This window comes from Belonocnema kinseyi, chromosome 1, assembly GCF_010883055.1.
Source record: "Belonocnema kinseyi isolate 2016_QV_RU_SX_M_011 chromosome 1, B_treatae_v1, whole genome shotgun sequence".
NCBI lineage: Eukaryota > Metazoa > Arthropoda > Insecta > Hymenoptera > Cynipidae > Belonocnema > Belonocnema kinseyi.
The window spans coordinates 100,048,487-100,066,329 of record NC_046657.1 but is presented as its reverse complement, the minus strand read 5'-3'; the positions used below and the strand labels follow the sequence as shown (position 1 = coordinate 100,066,329).

Here is a 17,843-nt window from a genome sequence, read left to right as displayed (position 1 = left end):
GAAATACAGTGACAATGCTTTTGCCTTCTGCTAGTAATAGAAGAGCAACGGCAAATTCAACGGTAGTTAATTATTTAAACACTCTTATATAAATTCTCATCGCATTTGTTCAAATCAGTTAATTATTAGTAATTATTCTAATAAGATTCATAGTAAAGAGGAATTAATTTGGTAAAAAAACTTTTTTTAATTTAACCAAATGAGTTCTATTCTATTTAGCAATAAATTAAAATTTTATTCCAGAGATTAAAAAATGCTTAGGAATCGTATTAATAAGAATCAGATTAAATACACTTTAAGGCCTAATTTCTACTATTATATCCACAGAAAATTCTAATTTTTACATTATTTTTCGAATTTGCGAATAAAAATTTTTTCAGTGTGTTCCCAAAATTTAAATATCCGACTATCTATAATATATATCACTTTGCAGTTTAATAACAATTCTAAATTTCACATGCAAGAATAATTTTTATTTCTTATGAAAAAGCAACTCAAAAACTATCAAAAATTATTCAATAACAATTGAGAACAATATTACAATTTTTGTTAGTTTGTGCAAAGTTGAATAGCAAATATATTTTCAAAATGAGAAGAAATATTTGCAAAGAAAATTAAGTAATAATTTTTTCATGAATTTTCTTATTATAAATTAATTTAGTTTAATTGTCAATAAATATTGATGAATATAATTAAATCGAAGTAGAGTCAATTTAATATAATTAAATAAATAAATGACACTTAATGAAATTTAATTAATTATCATTAATTTTATTTCTTTCTTGTATCTTGTATAGTATCCTAATAGTAATTTTTAGGTTTTAATTTACATTAAAAATTAAAGTTCGCTTTAAACTATGTGTTAGTGTGTGGATGAAAAAATAAAAGACGGTAATGTTAAAACAGTCTGTCTTAAAAAGTGGTTACGTGTGTTGGATTTAAAGAATTCTTCTAACTTTTTAAAATATAAAGCGGCTTTATATAGCTTCGCAATGTCGTAAAAACTTATGAACTTTAGGAATTAAAATAATTAGCCCTATGGATTTAAATATTATAGCAATTATTTTTATTTGCAGTTTTTAAATTGATTACAAATAAGAAATTAATACATACAATTTTTGTGCAAGTTACATTTTTTTGAAGATAAGGAAAAATGACATTTTTTAATAATTTGGTTACTTTTTATTATTAAAAAAATATGATGGATAACAAGTCTTTAATTTACACTGAAGAAGCAAGTAACAATTACCTCAAATATAAAAAAAATCTTGAAAAGACTTTGCACTTGTTAAATCATCTTAAATTCTTCAAAAAAATGTTAATCCAAATAAAAATGGTATTTTTTATTTAAATTCTTTATTTATAATAAAAGCCAAAACTACACGTCAAAAGTTCTAAAATCACACCTGCAGCACGTAATTTCGAAATTACGGAGATACAAAATCTTTACATCAGTGATAACTTTTTACAGTAGGTAGTTTTTAAAGTTCCAGTTTTTTTTTGCCTAAACTCCTATCAGTATGGATTTTCAAACAGAACTTGAGATTTCTGTATTGAAAATGGAATTCTAAACAGAATTTTGTTGATCGTGCCCTAAGTTTCGGCTCGTACTGCTTTCAAATCAGGATCAATGAATTCTCCATACCCCGATTGTATCCATTTTCCAACAATTTGGCGTATTCTGTATCTTGCAAACAGTAAATTGAGGCTATCTGAAAATTGAAAGTTGCCTAAATCCGTACAATGTGAAGAACCTACAAAAACGATAAAGAACATAAAATAAAATTTATACCATAATATAATTTTTAATTCCCAAAAACAAGATGTTTTATGTTTACCATCTATAAGAATCGATGGCGAGGAATCGTTCAGATCCTCTAAGACCGAAAGTACATGCCAAGGATCTCTATTTCCATTAACGAAAAGAACATTCCTCACATCTGGTTTTTTCCCACCGTACATAAGATTCGTCCTTTTTATACCCCGACTCAAAAAATGTTCATTGTATCTGAAAAATTAAACACTCACGGTTTATCGGATATTCGTTGATAATTATAACAATAACGATAAACACGCTCAGGGGACGTTTCGCAAGTTCCCACCCCTGTCCAAAAAATCGGAAACATTCTGAAAGGAAATTTCTGATTGAAATATTCTTTTCAGATTTCATCAGAATCTTTCCGAAATCTGCATCCGAATTCTTCAGTTTCTTTCCGAAAATTTGTCCCAATATAATTCCATCAGATCTTATCCTGAGTGTCCCACAGTGTTCTTTTACAGTGTCTTTGCAAATTATTATATTAAAAAAGTTAATAATAATAATTTGTACAAACAAAACAATTGTTTAAAAAGGTTTAAAAAATAATTCTTTTTATCCAAATTTTTTTCACTAAATTACTATCAAATATATTAAACAGTTCTAATTTTGAAGAAATTATTTAATGTATATAATTATTAAATTTCGAAATTTATTAAATGAATAATTTTTTACATTCTAATCCTTCGATATATTTTAATTTAAAAAGTTAATTTACAATTACATAATAATTACATATCAAGTACTATTAAAAATATTTATATAACAATATTACATAATTTAGTTTTTTGATAAAAGCTGATAGAAACTGACAAAAATGTGCGCTGCACAGTTTGGGAAAAGGTAGAAAAAAAACGGAAAGATACCGCTGGGACACTTTCTGATAAATTCTGAAAGATTCTGAAAGAAAATGGTGGTACAGTTTCGAACGGAATTTCGGATGCAGATTTCGGAAAGAATCTGAAAGACATGGAAAGCTTCGGAAAGAAAGTTCTATCAGAAATGTCTGGCAGGGACGAAACGTTCCGTGCTATCAGGGCTCTTATTAAAAAAGTGTTTAAACTCACTCTTTCCCGAATACATCTCGACAATGCTTTGTGTGGTACTCTAATGTCACATTGAAAGCACCGAACATAGAATTGTCAGAGTCAGTTGTTGGGTAATAACCATATTCAGTACAAGTTTGAAACAGCCATTGCCTTTCTATAATAATAAAAATTAGAAAAATTGTTAAACATAAAATTGATATGAAAATGTGGAAATAAATGTGAAGTAAACGAATATTTATAAATGGGTCGCTTAAGTTGTTTCAAAATCAGTGGCATATATATGTGCTGTAATTTACAGCTTTTCCGCAAATGTTTCCGCAAATGAAGTTTCTGTTGCGCCTGAAACCGGCAACCCAAATAAATAGACGAAGAGTCTCTTCTCTCTATTGCTGGTTTCAGGCGCAAAAATACTGAATTTTTAATTAAAGGAAAAAGAGCAATAATAAAATTATCCAGAAGATGCTCGACGAGGGAATTATTCCGTTGCAATAAAATTATAATGAATAATTTTTCACGAAAAGAATAGAATTTTGCACACTTTCGTATATATTCATGGATATATTTCAACAACAACAAATGGTTAAATTTTAAACCAAAGCGATTACCATCATGTAAAATTTGAATGGATCAATAAAACCCTCCGCGATTTTTTTCTGCGTACGCCCCTGGTTAAGGCCACTGCAGACTATATCGGAACCCGTACTTAAATCCAGGTTCAAGTACAGCTTGAAAGTGATATGGAGTTCTCATAGTAGGATATAATAATTCTTACGCGAAGATATAATTGGATGCCAGGGCTCATATCTCATAAGACAGACAAGGATGGTATAATTCGCTCGGATACAATCTTCTGATTCGCGATTTAATTGAGCTAATCGTTGAAGTGAAGTTTTCAAACTTTTGTCTGTCATCATTTGACAAACATAAGATACATTATTTTTTTGCACCGCACCTACAATTTTCTGTAAAAGTTAATGAATTCATATGAATAAAAAGTCAAGTTTTGGAAGTAAAAATGCGTACTTATCGAGAATAAATAATAATTTTTACAATTTGACGTGTACATACATTTGTCAGAATTTTAATTAGAGTTCCGTAACCACTGATAGTTGAAGTATCTGGTAGAATACAAAAACTAAAAATGAAGAAGAGCTATTTTTATATTGATATGTAAGATATTATATAATTCTATTTATAAAGGTTTTTTTCACATGCATTTAAAAATTATGTTGGGATTAAATTTTTTATTATTAATACTGTCACAATTACTTAAATTGTTCCTTAATTGCTGTTAATCCTTTCTCTGTAAGGAGCATTTCTTCTAGAGATTTTATGGCTTTTGCAATTTCAGTCACACATTCTTCACTATGTTTTTTATATGATGCAGTGACAACTTCCATATATTCTGCAAATTAAATTTGGAGTTTTAAGTTTTGAGAAATAAATAATTTGATAATAAAGCGTTGAATTTTTAACAACAACAAAAATTAATTTTCTACCAAAAAATACGAATTTTCCACCAAAAGTTTAATTTTCAACAAAAAAAGATTCATTTTTAACCGAAATGATGAATTTTGAAACAAAAAAGAAATTTAAAAAAAAACAGTTCAACTTTCAACCAAGTTGTTGTATTAAAATGAAAAAAAATGTTGCGCCAAAATAATTTATTTCCTATCAAAAAAGACGAATTTTGTACCACGAATGAGTACTTAAGCTTAAAGATTAAAAAATTAATTGTGAACCGAAAAAAAAACGAATTTTCAACATATTCAACTTAAGAGATGATTTTTCAAATAAAATTATATGAACTTTTAACAAAGTAGTTGAACTTTTAATCAAATGTAAAATATTCAATGTAAAAAGCTTGAATTCTCAACACAAAAATGTAATAGCTAATACTTAAACCAAAAAATATTTCAAATTTAAATAATAAACATTTTATATTTTCACAATAAAATATTTTAATTTTAGATTGCGAAAAGTTGAATTCAAGCAAAGAAGACGATTTAATAGATTTTTTACTAAGGTTTATTTTCTACCAATAAAGACAAATTTCAAAAATAAAAATACATGAAATTCCACCAAGTACTTGAATTTTCAACTATTTCAACTAAAACCGGTCATTTTTCAACAAAAAAGATTTTAGTTTTTAAACAAAACCATTCAATATTTCAACAAAATAGTTGAAAACTTAACGAAATGGTTGACTCTTTAACTAAAAAATAATAATATTTCTTAACAAAAAATGGAACAGTACGAATTTCAATTCACAAAATTAATTTTTAATACAAAAAATGTTAACCAAATAATAAATTTTGTAACCAAAAAGATGAATTTTCAACTAATTAGATGCTTTTAAATTAAAATTATAAACCAAAAAACGAATTCTTAACAAAGTAGCCCAACTTTCAACAAAGTAGTCGATTTTTTTATAAAAATTTTTAATTTTCATTAAAAAATGTAATAGTTCATATTTCAACCAAAAGAGATTGAAAAAAGGTTAAGTTCATCCAAAAAAATATATCATTCTCAAACAAAGAATACAGATTTAATTACGAATTTTAATTTAAAAATAATTTTTCAATTTTATTATAGAAGAAAAATCAGTTACTTCAAATTACTTTTTGATTCAGTCAGAAATATTGATTGATTCATATTTTAAAACGACTATTTTGTAAGTATAAATAAATGATATTTCAGTCAAAGCATGCTTGATTAATTTAATCAGCCAAATTTTTATTGATTTAAATTTAGAGTGTACGCGTACTCCACATTCAAAAAAAAAATATTCTGGAAGAGAAAGTGATGAAACTCGGCAAAAGATTTCGGGAAAGAATACATAAAGTAAACTTCAACAATTTGAATTGAAGTATTTCAATATTTGAAATTTTATACAAGGCTATTATAGAAAAATATAAAATATATTTAATATTATATGATTTTACATAATTACCAAAGAAGTTTCCTTTCGCCAATACAGGAGCACCGGTGGCATAAGCAGCCTGAAGGTTTATTATTTAAATAATAAATTAATTATAAGAAATATTTTTAAAAAATTTAGTTCAGTAATTTGAGAACTTTTTTCAGCATACCTGAACCAAATGTGGATATTTTAATCGCATCCAAACTGCCATATTCCCAGCATATGAGCAACCAAAAACAATAACGCTTCGATCCCTCAGATTTTTTTCTTCTTTTATAAATTCTATAAAATATGCTACGTCGGCCAGTGCTTGGTCCACGTTCAAAAATTTCAAAAATTCAACTCCGGTGTACCTAAGTAGATGGAAAAAAAATTTATGAAATATGAATAAACATTAAACACAACAAAATTGACATCTCTCAACAATTAATCGAATTTTGTAATTTATACTAACTGGCTTACTATACTTTTTCCGTAAAAACGATGTTCAGTTTTATACATTAGAGCTCCATGTTCAAAGCCAATATCGTGAATTAATCCAGACTGTAAATAATGTTCCCCAATCTGCCACTCGCCACCCAACATAATAAAAATTGGTCCCGAACCGTTAAAGTAATTATCGTTTTCCAAATATCGCTAAAAACAAAAAATATTTATTCTAAATATATGTATAAATATTTAAAAAGTAATTAACTTATGTACCTGCAATCCTCGTAAATTGAAAGTTAATGATGCATAGGCTTGTGTAGGAGGGGGGGGGGGGCAGAGAATTTCTATAACTTTAAATAATTGGCAAGCTAAATAAATTTGAATTTTTAAATTTTTAGTTTTAAATTCTTTTATTCCGTTAATAGAAGATCCTAGGTGAAAAATATTAGAAGTTTAAAATTCTGGTCTTCACTTATTAATTGTCAGGGAAATTTAAAAATTGGCCAAGAAAAAATTAGAGCATTTTAAAATTAAGTTTTATGATGAGGCCGATATAATATTCTTCTTAGTAATTTATTTGCCTTGTATTTATTTTTTTTTGCAGATGCTTCCTTCTGAAGATTCTCTTTTTAGTTACAAATGTTTTTTTTTTAAATGACACAATTTTTGATTTAAAAATTCATCTGTGTTAGAAGAAATTTTATCTTTTTTGGATAAAAATGCAACTTTTTACTTGAAAATAAATCATCTTTGCTTGAGGATTCAATTATTTTGTTTTAACCGCTTTGTTAAGAAATCATTTTTTATAAATATTGATAATTTTAGTCGTAAATTTATATCTTTGGTTGAAAGTTTAACTATTTTTTGAAAATTGATCTTTTTTAATATAAACTTCAACTACATAGGTGAAAGTTGAACTACATTATTGAATTATTTTTAAATGAAGGCTTACCACTTTAATTTCAAATTGTATCTAAAATATTGTTTATTCCGTTTATAAAAGATCCTGTGTTAAAGCGATATTACAAGACTAAGATGCTGGTTTTTGAATAATAAAGGTTAGGGAAAATAAAAAATTGATTAAGGAAAAATCAGAGAATTTAGAAAATGAAGTATTCATTCTGCAAAGTATGTATTATCTTAAACACAAAAAATTTCATTAGTTTCAAGACTCATATCTTATTATTTATGGAAATCATGAATTGCGTTCAGTAAGATGGGGGGGGGGGTAATTTAAGTAGGCGCTTTATTCAGTACTATCAATAGGGTGACTGAAAAATTTCATTTCTAAAATTTCCCGAATTTTCCCGGAATAATTTCCTATTTTCTTCAACCGTTAATATCTAGAGTCCAACATTATAATCTTGCAATATTCTTAATTTAGAAGCCTTAAAAATCGAAAAGACAATAAAAAAATTTTGAATTTCTGATTCTCGAAAAATTACCAGCAGTGACTAATATTTCTAATGCTTCGCTCTCAATAATAAATAATGAGAATGTGATAAATTACAGTGAAACTCTTTGATAGCGATCCCTTCTATAGCCCTTCCGAGAATTGAGGCAATGCCGCAGGTAGATGTAACAGGAGCTGCGCGGGGTGTGCGGGATCTGCGGTTGTTAATCAGGTGAGCACTCAGGCGTCAACAGACAAAATCGAAGAGGGCTATAATAAGTTTGTTCCCACCCACCGTCAGCACCAAAATCGGTGCTATAGAAAAGTTTCACTCTATTACATATTTGTATCTCTTTTTTGGTTAAACAACTTTTATGTATCAATTCATAAAAAATTTTTTGTTTTGTGTGCACAATTTTGCTTAAATCATTTTTTGTGTAACTTGTGTCGTTTTTCTAAAAATGTAATTTTTCTTATTTTGAAGTTCTTTTTCACGAATAAAACAAAAATTACGCATCCTATCACGAAGTGATTATTAACAAATTTGTAGATCGTTTTTGAGATCACAATTTTCTTCTATTCATTTTTTTTCATATCTTGCATAGTTTGACCACAAAATGGAATTTTTTATTTTTCATTATTTTTTGTGCCATAAAAATTTGAATGTTCGATTTTTCAAGAAAATCCAAAAAATGGTTTTTTCTTCATTCGAAAAAAGTTATTATGATAAATTGTGTGAATTTCTGAGCACTGCACATAGCAGTGCATAAAATATTTAAATCTTTTGAAAAATGGTACCAAAAATTTTTGAAACTACTTTAACTGTTTAAATTTTTATCCAAAAAGGCTGGTTGGCGAACTCGTCCTTTCTTTTAAGACCGTGTTCACGGACGGATGGACGGACAGACGCCATCGCTAGTTGATTTTCGAATTCAGGGGTCTCAAAACGTGGAAATCCGTTGAAAAACTGTGGTGTCAAATTTCGGACAATTAAGGTGACGGATGCAACTACTCGACAAGCGCTCGAAACCGCGTAGAAGTATTGTCCAGCCGGGAAAATCTATCAATAAAAAAAAGTGGTCGAAACGTAAAACAAAATATACATTCGTATTCAGCTTGACGCGGACGACAAATTTTTCGTATGAAACTTTTTCATTCGATGATTATTACTTAAGATAAACAATAAAAACTTAGAAAATTTCCTGATCAAACATTGATGTTTCGTAAAACACAACTCGCGATTATTCAGACGTTTGTTGATAAAACTGCTTGAAATTGTATGGTGTATTCTCAATATATAAGCGATGACTTTAAACAAAGCACCTTGTTTAAAAAGCTAATATGTTTTTTTTTAGCTTAATAACAAATTGATTCCCAACGAAAACCACACGTTTTGCCAACTTCGACCAGTGGGGCGGTCATCGAAAAAATGTTAGTTGAAGTAATTTATCGCGAGAAAGTTGCTCACTAGACTTTGAAACAGATTTTCTGAAAATTTGAAGAAAGTCGGTCGAAAATTGTGGAAATGAAGTCTAGTGAACAACTTTCTCGCGATAAGTTACTTCAACTAACATTTTTTCGATGACCGTCCCACTGGTCGAAGTTGGCAAAACGTGGTTTTCGTTCGCAATATCAAATTTTTTCTTTCACAGGAATTCCCTATCATAAAAAATCTGCCCGCTTCGTGGGCACATTCTCATTGCGGGCTACGCGCGCGACGGTTGAATCTCGCGCTTCGCGTTCGGATATTTATTCTTTACATTTGAAATGCTTGAAAAAAACTTTATCAAAAAGATCTCTTTTAGATGGCAGTATTTATATGCGTCTTCATATTCTTAATTGTCTACTTAATTAAGTATAGTCAAAGATTAAGTTTCTCAAAGCTATGTAGGCTTTGAGGTACACATTCTCGTCGTGACACTCGCGCTGCACGCTCGATTTCCGAGAGACATTTGTAAACAGGTTTTGTTCGATTTTTTCTCTCGTAACTTTCGTCGTTTTTCCACACATTTTTTTATATTTTTTTTTTCAACGTTATTTTTCACGAATAAAACAAAAAGTGGGCGTCCTATCAAGAAGTGATTCTTAACGAAACTGTAGATCTTTTTTGGAATAACCATTTTTGTTAATTCATATTTTTTCGCATCCAGCATAGTTTGTCCACAAAATGGAATTTTTTAGTTTCCATTATTTTTTGTGCAATCAAAATTTGAATTTTCGATTTTTGAAGAAAATTCAAAAATTTGTTATGATAATCTTTTAGAGCTTTCAAAAATAAATGTTTTTCTTTCCTTGACTTTTTTTCATATCGTGCGTTTTTCGGCTTCAAATTTTGATTTTCGGTTTATTAAAAAAATTTTGAAAACGCTATAACTCTGAGAATTTTCTTTTTATCGAAAAAAGTCATTAGGATAAATTGTTTGTTATTTTTAATACTATAAACGTCCGTACATAGAATTTTCAAATTCAGAAAAAAGTGGTCTCAACAATTTTCAAAATGCGCTCACTTTTTGAATTTTTATCAAAAATGGATGGTTCACGAACTCGTGCTTTTTTTTAGAACCTAAAAAAAGTGTACCGAAGATGAATTTGATTCGTTCATTTTTTCGAGGGTTATCGTGTTTACGGACGGATGGACGGACGGACGGGCAGACAGACAGACAGACGCCATCGTGAAAACCTGATTTTCAGATTCAGGGGGTCTCGAAACGTGGAGAACCGTTGAAAAAGTGTGATGTCAAATTTCCGACAATTCTAATACTTTCTCAATCATAAATGATCAGAATGTAAAAAACTACCCTAAAATAAATATGCACTGATCCGAAAATTGAGTACACCAAAATTGAAGGCTCATTTTAGGCTCTCTAAAGCCCCCAACATCAATTTTCCAAAACCATCCCTTGATATTTAAAAACTACCCCTTACTTAAAAGTGCTGATAAAGTGCAATTAATATGCACAAATCATCAAACTGAGTATATCAGAATTGAAGGCTTATTGAAGGTTCTTGCATGACACAAGGTGTAATTTTTTAAAAACAACCCATATCATAAAAAAACTACCCTAAAAATTAAATATGTACTAATCTGAAAAATGAGCACACTAGCATTGAAGGCTCATTTTAAGCTCTCCAATGCTTCCAAAACCAATTTTTTCACAACCATCACTTGACATTAAAAAACCACCCCTTACATAAAAGTGCTGATAAAGTGCACTAAATATGCACTCATTATAAAACTGAGTATATCAGAATTAAAGACTCATTGAAGGATCTTGAATGACCTACGGCCCAATTTTTCAAAAGCAACCCCTATCATGAAAAAACTACCCTAAAAATTAAATATGCACTAATCTGAAAATTGAGTACACCAGAATTGAAGGCTCATTTTAGGTTCTCCAACGCTCCCGAAATCAATTTTCCAAAACCATCCCTCGATATTAAAAACTACTCTTCACTTAAAAGTGCTGATAAAGTGCACAAAATATGCACTAATCATAAAACCGAGTGCATCTGAATTGAAGGCTTATTGAAGGCTCTTGCATGACCCTCGGCGAAATCTTTTCAAAACAACCACAATCATAAGGAAACTACCCTAAAAATTAAATATGCATCAATTTGAAAATTGGGTACACCAGAATTGATTTTAGGCTCTCCAATACTGTACAATGATGTACTTACTTTTATGATTAGTGCATATTTAGTGCACTTTATCAGCACTTTTACGTAAGAGGTAGTTTTTTAATGTCAATGGATGGTTTTGAAAAATTGATTTTGGGGGCGTTGCAGACCCTAAAATGAGCCTTCAATTCTGGTGTACTCAATTTTCAGATTAGTGAATATTTATTTTTTAGCGTAGTTTTTTACATTCTCATCATTTATGATTGAGAAAGTATTAGATTTGTCGGAAATTTGACATCACACTTTTTCAACGGATCTCCACGTTTCGAGACCCCCTGAATCCGAAAATCAGGTTTTCATGATGGCGTCTGTCTGTCCGTCCGTCCGTAAACACGATAACTCTCGAAAAAATAAACTAATCTAATCCATCTTTGGCACATTTTTTCTAGGTCCTAAAAGAAATTACGAGTTCGTTAACCAGCCATTTTTGATAAAAATTCAAAAAGTGAGCGCATTTTGAAAATTTTTGAGACCACTTTTTTCTGAATTTGAAAATTCTATGTACGGATATTTATAGTATTGAAAGGAACAAACAATTTATCCTTATGACTTTTTTCGATAAAAAGAAAATGCTCAGAGTTATAGCGTTTTCAAAAAATGTTTAATCAACCGAAAATCAAAATTTGAAGCCGAAAAAAGCACGATATGAAAAAAAGTTAAGAAAACAAAATCATTTCTATTTGAAAGCCCTACAAGATTATCATAAACAATTTTTGGATTTTCTTAAAAAATCGAAAATTCAAATTTTGATTGCACAAAAAATAATGAAAAATAAAAAATTCCATTTTATGGACAAACTATGTAGGATACAAAAAAAGATGAATTAACAAAAATGGTTATCCCAAAAAAAGATCTACAATTTCGTTAAGAATCACTTCTTGATAGGACGCGTACTTTTTGTTTTACTCGTGAAAAAGCACGTTGAAAAAAGTAAAATAAAAAAAATGTGTGGAAAAACGACGAAAGTTACGAGAGAAAAAATCGAACAAAACCTGTTTACAAATGTCTCTCGGAAATCGAGCGCGCAGCGCGAGTGTCACGATGAGAATGTGTACCTCAAAGCCTACATAGCTTTGAGAAACTTAATCTTTGACTATACTTAATTAAGTAGACAATTCAGAATATGAAGACACATATAAATACTGCCAACTAAAAGAGATCTTTTTGATAAAGTTGTTTTCAGGCATTCCAAATGCAAAGAATAAATATGCGAGCGCGAGATTCAACCGTCGCGCGCCGTAGGCGCGCTCAAATTTGCGAGCGCAGCGAGCCGCGCACGTAGCGCGCGATGAGAATGTGTCCGCGAAGCGGACAAATTTTTTATAATAGGGGTTGTTTTTTAAAAATTGGACGGTGGTTCATAGAAAAGCCTTTAATGAGCCCTTAATTCCTGTGAAAGAGAAAATGTGATATAACGAATATTTCTACCATGGTACTTCTATCTTGATGTAAAGCTGGCATTACCATGCATTTTTTTGAAAAAATGCAGAGCCGAAAATTTGTATTTGGGGTATTAAATGAGCCTAAAATGAGCCTTCAATTATGGCATAGGTATGACATTCGAGCCCTTGTCGAGTTGTTATGCGTCCGTCACCTCAATATTCTACTACACTTTCTCAATCACAAATTATGAAAATATAAAAAGTGACTAAAAATGACTGCTGTGGATTAATAATGTAAATTATGTTCTTTTGAATTTGAAATAATTTCATGAAATTAATAATAATTCTTTAAAATCTTTCGAAATATGTACTATAAAATATTTGAAATTTTTTTAATACTACAGAATCCCTTGATTCTTGTTATTAAATTCTTTGAAATTTTGTTAATGCATTGAGAGCATTAAAATTCTTTAAAATAATTGAAATCTTCGAAAATCTGATAAATTCCCGTGACATCTTTTAAAATATCTTCCCTTAAAATAATTGAAATACTTGGAAATCTTTTTAAATCCCTTGAAACTTTCCGAAACTCTTGAAAATTGAATGGAATTTTAAAACATACCTTAAACTCTTTCAAATTTCTTGAAATCCATTGAAATTATTGAAATCAACCGAAAATTCCTTGGAATCTTTCAAAATATCAGAAAATATTTAAAATCAATTAAAATGTTTTGAAATCCTTTGAAAAAATGTTAAGCCCTGGAAAACTCCTTAAAGCTTTGAAAAATACAATAGCCTGAACCATAAAAGATATGGTTCATCCAACCAAATGTCCGAATAACCTAACAACATTTTTTTTAATGAACCAAAAACTCAAACTATCAAAATTTTTGGTTAAAACAAACAAAAAACTGAGGTCAACTGAATATAGGGTACAATAAGGGATATAGGGACCAGTCTGCGAGAACGGAATAACATATTATTCGCCACTGTAATATTTTTGATAGATAAAAAATTTTTTATATTATTTAAATAAAAAAAACCCACCATTTTCCATTCACGACTATAAAGATGGAAATGATCCAACGGTTGAGTGATCCACTTTTCTTTTATCGGCACATTTTTTTCTGTTCGATTTGGACCGTGTCTTATAATTCCATCATAGTTGAAATCGTAAAATCCAAAATTTCCTATGCTAAAAAAGTGGCCAAAATTTCAATTTATTGAAGCAAAGTTGTCTTTAGAAATACTTTAAGAACATTTTTACAACTAGACTTGAATGCTGTTTAAAAAAAGAGAACACTTTGTAATAAAGAAGCACTTAATATATTATTAATATAATTACATATATTTTTCCTCATTTTATAGCAACCAGATAATAATATTGGCAGCGTTAACTTATGATGTCACACGCCGGGGGGGGGGGGGGGGGGGTTCTTGTCAAGCGTGACAAATCGTGACATATGGGGGGAAGAGTTATTCTGCGCGTGATGTCACGAAGGGTTTTCTTGTTTCTAATTGACAACCTGAAAAGTATTAAGTCCATATATATCCTACATGTTTGATATGTTCTTATTTGAAAAGAATAAGTGTTAATAATCAGGTTTATATTTTCGATTTTGTTCATGTAACGTTTGATTCCCATATTTGAGAAGATTCCGAGAAGTATTTTATGATTATTTGAAAAAACTTGAAGGGGGGGCGGTCGAAAGAACGTGATGTAATATTATAGGTGGGGGTCTCGTTAATTCGTGACTGAGAGTGACAAGGGGCACGGGGGAGGAGGGAGGGGAGAGGTTAAAAGCTTAAAATAAAGCGTGATATCATATGTGAACGCTCCCATTTTCAATTAAATTTTTTTCTAAAAAAAAGATCTTCTAACGAGAGTACCCTTTTATCGCACAATGATTAGTAAGGCCCCGCCTAGACCCTTTCTCTTACCTGATGAATGTTTAATTAATATGACAAAAAAGGTATTTTAAAGATAAATATTAATTTATTGCAAGTATTTTGACTTTAAATATTAATGGTGCTATTTAGAGTCAATACATATATTACATATTTAAACATTATATTACAAATATAAATTTATAACGCTATGAAGTATCGAACACCTACATCTATACCTAAATCTATCGTCTAGCAGTCGGGAGTCCTAACCATTACGCTAAACATTCGAGTTTATATTCGATGAAAAAGCCATACTCATAAGTTACAGATCAAAAAATTTTGAATTCTCTTTTTCTAATTAAATGTTTATTATTATACATTATGTAAATGTAAAATATACGAATTATTATCAGAAATATCAATAAAATAATTTTTAAATAAATAATTGTAATCGATTGAAATTTTTCTTTAAAAAAAAGGATAATATAGATTTGCCACACCTACATACGAGGCACGAATTTCTTCACTAGAAACTGATAGGGCACCCATCAGTTTTTTCTGGACTAGATATTCTGAAAGAGGCCCCAATCAGTTTTTTCTGTACTAGATATTTCGATAGGGGCCCCAACCAGTTTTTTCTAGGCTAGATATTGTGACAGGGACCCCATCAGAACCCAACTTCAAATAGGGAAATATGGGAAAATTTCTGCACAGGTTCTCCTTTCGCTGAATCTAGTATGTAAAGATGTTAAGACATTCTGTTATTCTTTGATGATAATGCAGAATCCTTGAAAAATGTTTAGATAATACATGATATAAGAATTTTATATTATTGTAAATATTACATTATACCTATGATTCATGTTAATTTCTTTCCAGACTGCCGAACACTCTCTATCGCTAGGATATGCAGACTCATCAATTCCCTTAAAATATTAATTTTAACTTTATAATTTAAAAACTAAGATATTAATTGACTTTTGCAAAATAAGTTCTAAAAGCTTTGCGATTTATAAGTAGTATAGTTAAATAAATAATGTAACTAGTAAAGTTCAAAAATAGACTGCTATTACAATGATATGATTATAAATGCAATGAATATTAAATTTATTTTTAACATATAGAGATTTTTTCTATTTATAAAAACAATTTTGTGCAAAACTTACCACTGAATGGTGCTTCTGTGTTTCGCTTGAAACTGTGATAGAGAACGATGTAATAAATAAATTGAAAAATATTATGAGATTCATTTTTTACTTTTCGTGTTTGGTGAATATAAGAAACTGGTAAAAAGTATTGCATCTTCTTATTTTTATACTATAGCTTATCTAAATAGGTCTCTCCTTGCTTGTACTTTCGATCACTTTAACGACAGTAACAAGAATCGTAAACACGAAAAATACGTAAAAAAGCTATAAATTATAATAAATGAGCGTGCATTTATCATACAAAATACATGGCTAAAATTGTCTCTGATAGTGCACTAGTTTCCAAGGAAAAGTATACTCTTCATTTGAAGGGATGCCAACATTTTTCCAAAAATGAGCTTTTTGCACAAGATGTTCTTAAAAATTTTATGGACTTTTGTTAAAAGGACTTGTTTGAAATCTCATGTTAAATATAGTAAAATAAAACTATTAGTTATTCAAAACCAGATAGCTGACTCTGTACTTGTCTCCCACCTTCTTTTTTTTTACATTTCCTAACCTCTTACCTTTTTATAAAACCCTCTTCGAACCGTATTTCTCTTCCTAAAATTATTTTTTTTTTAAATAAGCATATACCTTTCTTCTCTTTAAGATGTATACAACTACACATCTTTCAGCGAAAATACGTATATGTTACAGTGCGATACAGTTAAATTAAATCTTTATCTTTCCGGAACAGAATAATTTTTTTGGATAACAACATTTTTATTCTTATTCAGCTTCTCCATATTTCAGGAGTAAGAATTTATTATTATGTTAAATTGAAAAACAAATTTTTATTCGCTATTCAAAGACGATTTTTAAAACATATAGAATTTAAACGTCAAATTTCTTTAACAATTTACGGTCGGTTTAATCGGTTAAATTTTTCTAATTAAACGCATCTTCTCTCAATTTAGCAGCTCAACATCTCAGAAATTTGTACTTTTTGTTTAAACTGAAAATTGCACTTTTTATCGTTATCCGCAACCAAGCCTGTTACAGTTTTATGTTCTTTTCTCTTTAAGATCGTAAAATTCCACATTCTGTTTCTCGAAACTGTATATTTCGGCCTTAGTTCAGAAACACTTCAGCGGGAGAGTAAAGTATTCTTTTATCTTGAAATGATGATTTAGATTTTACAGAATGTTATTTCGCTTTCCTTAAAAATTCCGATTTTGCTGGTTATCTAGTGTTGCACTGCATTCCTGAACTTCTATCTTATGATCGAAAATTCTTTAAAAATATCAAGACTTTTTTCTCACTATATGCGCTGACATCCAAATGTAATTAAAAAATACCCTTCAATCATTAATATTCTACTCAATTATATATTAACAGTAACTTTCTTCTATTTAAGTTTATGATATTTCTTCTATTCATTTTAGGAAACAGAAGTATCTTAAGAATCTTTGGAACAGGCACTGAAGTTTATTTTAGGAATTATATAGGTCAGGGAAAAGTCACGGATTGCAAAAATTGGAAAATTGCAAAATTCAGGAAAAATATATAACTTCAAATAACTGCCAAGCAGAATAAATTTGGAATTATTGTATTCCGTTAATAAAAGATTCTAGGTTCAAAATGTTACAAGTTAAAGAAATTGGTCTTTGAATTTTAATAGTGAGGGTAAAATCAGGTCATTTTTAAAATGAAGTTTTCCGGTAACCCTGATATAACATTCTAATTAAAATGAAGTTTTCCGGTAACCCTGATATAATATTCTAATTAGTAGTTTTGTTGCATTATATTTATATTCATATAAAATTGATATTTTATTTTTTATCCTTTTTTGTTGAAAATTTAACTGTTTTGTTGAAATTTCAACTACTCCGTAGAAAATGTACTTTTTGTTTAAAATTAATATTTTGTTGTGAAACCTTTTTTAGATAAACAATAAACTATTTTGTAAACATTTGTCTTTATGATTTAAAAATTCATCTGTTTTAGTAGAAATTTTATTATTATTGGATAAAAATGCAACTATTTGGTTAAAAATTCAACAATATTGTTAAAAAGTTATCCATTTTTTTCGAAAATTCAACTGTTTTGTGAAAATTTCAACTAATTTTGCAGAAAATTTACTTGATGTTTAA

The 17,843-nt window shown here is 29.2% G+C and overlaps 1 protein-coding gene across 1 annotated transcript in view; it reads right to left on the bottom strand.

Annotated features, from left to right (window-relative positions):
* Positions 1-1,426: 1,426 nt before the first annotated feature.
* The window catches only part of LOC117179154 (putative serine protease K12H4.7), a 17,748-nt gene continuing 1,331 nt past the window's right edge, over positions 1,427-17,843 (bottom strand). The window contains exons 2-12 of the mRNA XM_033370855.1: positions 15,727-15,758; positions 13,718-13,865; positions 6,243-6,424; positions 5,958-6,141; positions 5,819-5,867; positions 4,135-4,270; positions 3,934-4,000; positions 3,638-3,827; positions 2,884-3,019; positions 1,839-2,008; positions 1,427-1,754 (exon numbers count right to left, since the gene is read on the bottom strand). Of these exons, the coding sequence (XP_033226746.1) occupies positions 1,594-1,754; positions 1,839-2,008; positions 2,884-3,019; positions 3,638-3,827; positions 3,934-4,000; positions 4,135-4,270; positions 5,819-5,867; positions 5,958-6,141; positions 6,243-6,424; positions 13,718-13,865; positions 15,727-15,758 (1,455 nt within the window). The 3' untranslated portion in view covers positions 1,427-1,593. The remainder of the gene's footprint in view (positions 1,755-1,838; positions 2,009-2,883; positions 3,020-3,637; positions 3,828-3,933; positions 4,001-4,134; positions 4,271-5,818; positions 5,868-5,957; positions 6,142-6,242; positions 6,425-13,717; positions 13,866-15,726; positions 15,759-17,843) is intronic.